General features: G+C 48.9%; 1 protein-coding gene across 1 annotated transcript in view; it reads right to left on the bottom strand.

Moving 5' to 3' along the window:
• Positions 1–1,322: 1,322 nt before the first annotated feature.
• WDR73 (WD repeat domain 73) overlaps positions 1,323–5,932 on the bottom strand; it is a 20,128-nt gene continuing 15,518 nt past the window's right edge. Inside the window, exons 8-9 of the mRNA XM_015410456.1 lie at positions 2,508–2,520; positions 1,323–1,902 (exon numbers count right to left, since the gene is read on the bottom strand). Coding sequence (XP_015265942.1) covers positions 1,667–1,902; positions 2,508–2,520 — 249 coding nt within the window. The 3' untranslated portion in view covers positions 1,323–1,666. The remainder of the gene's footprint in view (positions 1,903–2,507; positions 2,521–5,932) is intronic.

Raw genomic sequence — 5,932 nt, 5'->3', positions numbered from 1 at the left:
TTAAGACAAGGTGTTCAAATATTTTCCAAATCATTTCTAATATATATATATATATATATATGGTATCAGATTGATCTAATTTCTGTGCACTGAGGACAAGCAAGTCCTAGGTTACAAACTGAACTCTCCAGTGCAAGAACAAGATGCATTTTTTCCGGAATAAACTGGGGGGAAAACGGGTTTTTTTCCGAGCTTCAAAATTTCCGGAAATTTTACATCTCTAGTCAGAGCTTGGTTCATTCGATACAAAAACATGAAGCAGAGGTCCATGAGTGGCTGTTTGCCACGAGGTATAGATGGAACACTCTTGTCTGGGGAGGGCTTTTGGAATTCAGGACCTGCTGGTGGACCTCCTGATGGCACCTGGGTTTTGGCCGCTGTGTGCCACAGAGTGCTGGACTGGATGGACCATTGGCCTGATCCAACATTGGCTTCTCTTATGCTGTTATGTCTGAAGCTGTGATGCTGTGTATTCTTGGTGCTTGGGGGGGGGAGAATGGGAGGGCTTCTGGAGTTCTGGCCCTGTTGCAGGTCATCTAGTCCAACCCCCTGCACTCTTCAGGAGCAGAGCCGAAAAATAGCTTTACAACATACCCAAAAGATGGTCGTCCATCCTCCGCTTGAAAACGTCCAGCGAAGGAGCATAAGGCCGCTTCATGTGTTCATGTGCTCTGCCAACACAAACATACACTAACCCCAATAAATCTGCCCTTTTGGGAACCATTTTAATGTTTCATTAGCTATGACAACTGCAGCCAAACTAAACCCAGGACAGCGAGGCAAATGACCCCTGCATGGTGCAACCAATTTTTTTTAAAGTTCTCATAAGCAGAGAAAGAGAATACAAATTTCCAGTATTAAGTTTTAATGGGAAAAACGCTCCCAAACGGACTACTGAAACACATGGGATTTGTGTTTTATGCTCTGCCTAATAAGGGTTTTATATTCATTTTTTAATTTCAACAGTTTTTTTCCAGATTTGTCCTTTAGGCCAGGCCCTGGTGGCATCTCCCGCACCCGTCGCTACACCGATTAGATCCCATTAACCTGGTTTGCCACTCTTGACATCCACCGGGAAAAAGGCCGTTTTGGTGGAAACTCTTTCACCCCTTTTCCCGGGGACCTGAAATGTGGGAAGAGCTTCAGGGAACGCAAACCCCAGACGGGTTTCTTCTTGGAGTATGATGTCAGCGAAGACCCGCCCCGTTGTAACCTTTTTCTTGTTTGGGATAATCTTTTTGTTGTTGTTGTTGAAACCCCCGAGGAGAAATTTTATTATTTTTCATGAGACTACTGAACGACAATGAAAAATATAGGGAGGGACTACAACTAGGGATAAAGAAAAGATACCCACACTAACTAAAAACCCAAGAGAAAGAGATCATCTCCGTGTTAAGCTATATGTTAGTAATAAAAGTGTTCGTCACACAATATACTTGTTTGGGATAATCTGACCGGGATCCCCCCCCCCAAAAAAAAAAACCCCACAAAAACACATCTTTATGCTCTTGCAAAATCTGCATTGGTTTTGGGAGAGAGGACCGGCTCTTTAGATTTACACGCACTCTTCCTTCTCGGAAGACCCGGGTAGGTTTCCACAAACAGCTGCAAAAGACGGAGCGATCCCCAGCCACCAATCTGTGGGGGTGAGCAAAGGGGGGGGGGTCTAGTTGGCCCCGCAAGGTTCGGCCCAGTCCCACACGTGGAGCGACCCGTCCGTGGCTGCCGATAACAAGGTCCGTGGCTTGCTGGGGTGCCAGGTGTGAGCAGTCACCAGGGCAGGGCAGCCACCTGATTCCGTGCTGCTGAAGAGGTGTCCCCGGTGAACGAAGAGCGGCTTGCCTTCCTGGGGGGCCGGGCCCCAGCCCTGGGTATTGTAGATGCGGACGGTCCCGTCAGAGCCTTTGGGGAGAAGAAGAGGAGAAGAGATTGGATTTATACCCTGCCCTTCAGTACCCGAAAGGAGTCTCAGAGCGGCTAACAAACTACTTTCCCTTCCCCTCCCCACAACAGACACCCTAGGAGGTAGGTGGGGATGAGAGAGCTCTTTCGAGGACTGCCCTCGAGAGAACAGCTCTGAGCAAACTTGTGACTGACCCAAGGCCACACCAGCAGCTGCATGGGAAGGCGTGGGGAATCAAAGCCGGTTCTCTCAGATTAGAGTCCACGCTCCTAGGCTAAAAAACTGTGAGCTAGCTCACACTAACTCAGCTTAGAGGGAACACTGCCTGTGAGGTAGGTGGGGCTGAGAGAGCTCTTTCGGGGACTGCCCTCGAGAGAACAGCTCTGAGAGAACTTGTGACTGACCCAAGGTCACACCAGCAGCTGCATGGGAAGGCGTGGGGAATCAAAGCCGGTTCTCCCAGATTAGAGTCCGTGCTCCTAACGACTACACCAAACTGCAGTGGGGAAGAGTGCTGGACTAGTAGTCTTGGGAGATCCAGGTTCGAATCCTCACTTGTGCCATGGAAGCGCGTTGTGTGACCTTGGGCCAGGCACAGCCAAACCTACCTCGCAGGGCTGTTGAGAGGACAAAATGCAAGAGCGGGTGGAGGAGGGGAAAATGCTATAAGCCACTGCCTGTTGGGGAGAAAAGTGGGGTATACATGAATGAATTAACTAAATTAATGCCCTTGTCCCAGGGGGGCTTCTAAGAAATAAGACAGCACGGGGGGGGGGGGGTTTTCACCTTTTTCCGCCCCCACAACTCTGGGCAGGCCCTTACACAGGGACCACTCCCCCAACGTAGCCTGCCTCAGTCTGACCTAGCCCTAGTGATCCAGCCAGACTGGACTACTACAATGCGCTTTACTCGGGGGCTACCCTTGAAGAGTGTTCGGAGGCTGCAGCTAGTGCAGATCTCTTTGGCTAGACTGCTGGTCGGCGCCAGCTGCCAGGGGAACACGGGATCCCGGATCCTGCAGCAAGGCAACACAGGCTGCCGATCGGCTCCCGAGTCCAATTCAAGGTGTTGGTTTTGACCTTTAAAGCCTTACGTGGCCTGGGACCGGGGGAGCTACACCACGCTGGCTTAATATGGAGATCGATATGCGCTTCCCACCCTGACCTGGAGGGCTCCGGCTAGCCCGATCTCATCTGATCTCAATTCGCAGGGCTGTTGAGAGGACAAAATGCAGGAGAGGATGGAAGAGGGGAAAATGCTATGAGCCACTTCAGCTTCCCCTTGGGGAGAAAAGTGGGGTGTACATGAATGAATTAACTAAATTAATTTAACTTGTTCATTAATGATTTGGAGATGGGAGTAAGCAGTGAAGTGGCTAAATTTGCGGATGATACAAAGTTGTTCAGGGTGGTGAAAACCAGTGAGGATTGTGAGGCACTCCAAGGGGATCTGTCAAGGATGGGCGAGTGGGCGTCAACATGGCAAATGGGGTTCAATGTGGCCAAGTGCAAGGTGATGCACATTGGAGCCAAAAATCCTAAATATAAATACACATTGATGGGGTCTGAACTGGCAGAGACTGAGCAAGAGAGAGATCTTGGAGTTGTAGTAGATAACTCACTGAAAATGTCGAGACAGTGTGTGACTGCAATAAAAAAAGCCAATGTTATGCTGGGGATTATTAGGAAGAGATGAGCACCGCAACCCTAGAGTCGGATTCGACTGGCTTTTGAGCAAGGGAACCTTTACCTTTTTTTAATACATGACTTACTGGTCCTCCATGTCAGACGTTCTGGGGCCCTGGCTAGAGATGTGAAGGTGCGGGGAAAAACAAAAAAGGCTTTAGGAAAAAAAACGTTTTTTTTCTGAATTTTTCCGGTTTTCAATTGGAAAAATTGGGGGGGGGGAGAAAAGGGGAAAAATTGATTATGGAACATTTTATTTTAACATGATGAATAAAATATTTTAAGACAAGGTGTTCAAATATTTTTTTATAGCTTTGGAAAAAGTGCAGAAAAGGGCAACTCGAATGATAAAAGGGTTGGAACACTTTCCCTATGAGGAAAGGTTAAAGCGCTTAGGGCTCTTTAGCTTGGAGAAAAGACGACTGAGGGGTGACATGATCGAGGTTTATAAGATTATGCATGGGAAAGAGCAGGTAAAGAAAGAGGTACTTTTCTCCCTTTCTCACAATACAAGAACTCGTGGGCACTCCATGAAACTGCAGAGCGGTCGGGTTAGAACGGATAAAAGGACGTCCTTCTTCACCCAAAGAGTGATTAACACTTGGAATTCACTGCCACAGGAAGTGGTGGGTGCTACAAGCATGGATGGCTTCAAAAGGGAATTAGATAAGCATATGGAGCAGAGGTCCATCAGTGGCTATTAGCCACAAGGTATAGCTAGGGGCTCTGGGGCAAGTGATGCTCTGTCTTCTTGGTGCTTGGGGGGGGTCAACAGTGGGAGGGCTTCTAATGTCCTGGCCCCACTGCTGGACCTCCTGATGGCACTGGTATTTCTGGCCACTGTGTGACACAGAGTGTTGGACTGGATGGGCCTTTGGCCTGATCCAACATTGGCGTCTCTTATGTTCTTATGTTCTTATGTTCTTAATGCCCTTGTCCCAGGGGGGCTTCTAAGAAATAAGACAGCACGGGCGGGGGGTGTTTCACCTGTTTCCTGCCCTCCACTCTGGGCAGGCCCTTACACAGGGACCACTCCCCCAACTTAGCCTGCCTCAGTCTGACCTAGCCCTAGTGATCCAGCCAGACTGGACTACTACAATGCACTTTACTCGGGGGCTACCCTTGAAGAGTGTTCGGAGGCTGCAGCTAGTGCAGATCTCTTTGGCTAGACTGCTGGTCGGGGCCAGCTGCCAGGGGAACATGGGATCCCAATCCTGCAGCAATGACGCAGGCTGCCGATCGGCTCCCGAGCCCAATTCGAGGTGTTGGTTTTGACCTTTAAAGCCTTACGTGGCCTGGGACCGGGGGATCTACACCACGCTGGCTTAATAGGGGGATCAATATGCGCCTCCCACCCTGACCTGGAGGGCCCCGGCTAGCCCGATCTCATCTGATCTCAAAAGCGAAGCAGGGTCGGGCCCTGGTCAGTCCTTGGATGGGCGACCCCCAAGGAAGTCCAGGGTTGCTCTGCAGAGGCAGGCAAGGGCAAACCCACCTCTGAACATCTCTTGCCTTAAAAACCCTCGAAGGGGTCGGCATTAGTCGATTACATCTCGAGAGCACTTTCCATTATGCACTTCCCGGGGGGGAGGGGGGTTGCTCTCAACATAATACCCAATTTACAGAAGGGAAAACTGAGGCTCACAAACACAATCACTTAGCGCAAGGCTATACATGGAGTTGCGGTGGCTCAAGTGGTTAAGACGCTGAACTGAGGCTGTGGAAGGTCGGTAGTTCGGCAGTTCGAGACCCGAGCTCCCGCCTCTAGTTCCAGCTCCTGCCAACCTAGCAATTCGAAAGCAAGACATTGCAAGTAGATAGATAGGTACCACTTTGGTGGGAAGGTAACAGCGTTTTGTGCGCCTTGGTGTTGAGTCATGCCGGCCACATGACCACGGAAACGTCTTCGGACAGCGCTGGCTCTTCGGCTTTGAAAAGGAGAGTCAGATTCGACTGGCTTTTGAGCAAGGGAACCTTTACCTTTTTTTAATACATGACTTACTGGTCCTCCATGTCAGACGTTCTGGGGCCCTGGCTAGAGATGTGAAGGTGCGGGGAAAAACAAAAAAGGCTTTAGGAAAAAAAACGTTTTTTTTCTGAATTTTTCCGGTTTTCAATTGGAAAAATTGGGGGGGGGGAGAAAAGGGGAAAAATTGATTATGGAACATTTTATTTTAACATGATGAATAAAATATTTTAAGACAAGGTGTTCAAATATTTTCCAAATCATTTCTAAAATATATATATATATGGTATCAGATTGATCTCATTTCTGTGCACTGAGGACAAGCAAGTCCTAGGTTACAAACTGAACTCTCCGATGCAAGAACATGATGAATTTCTT

This window comes from Gekko japonicus, unplaced genomic scaffold (genome assembly GCF_001447785.1).
Source record: "Gekko japonicus isolate JY-2015 unplaced genomic scaffold, Gekko_japonicus_V1.1 scaffold2086, whole genome shotgun sequence".
NCBI lineage: Eukaryota > Metazoa > Chordata > Lepidosauria > Squamata > Gekkonidae > Gekko > Gekko japonicus.
The sequence above is the reverse complement of the archived record's forward strand: the minus strand, read 5'-3'. Positions and strand labels throughout refer to the sequence as shown.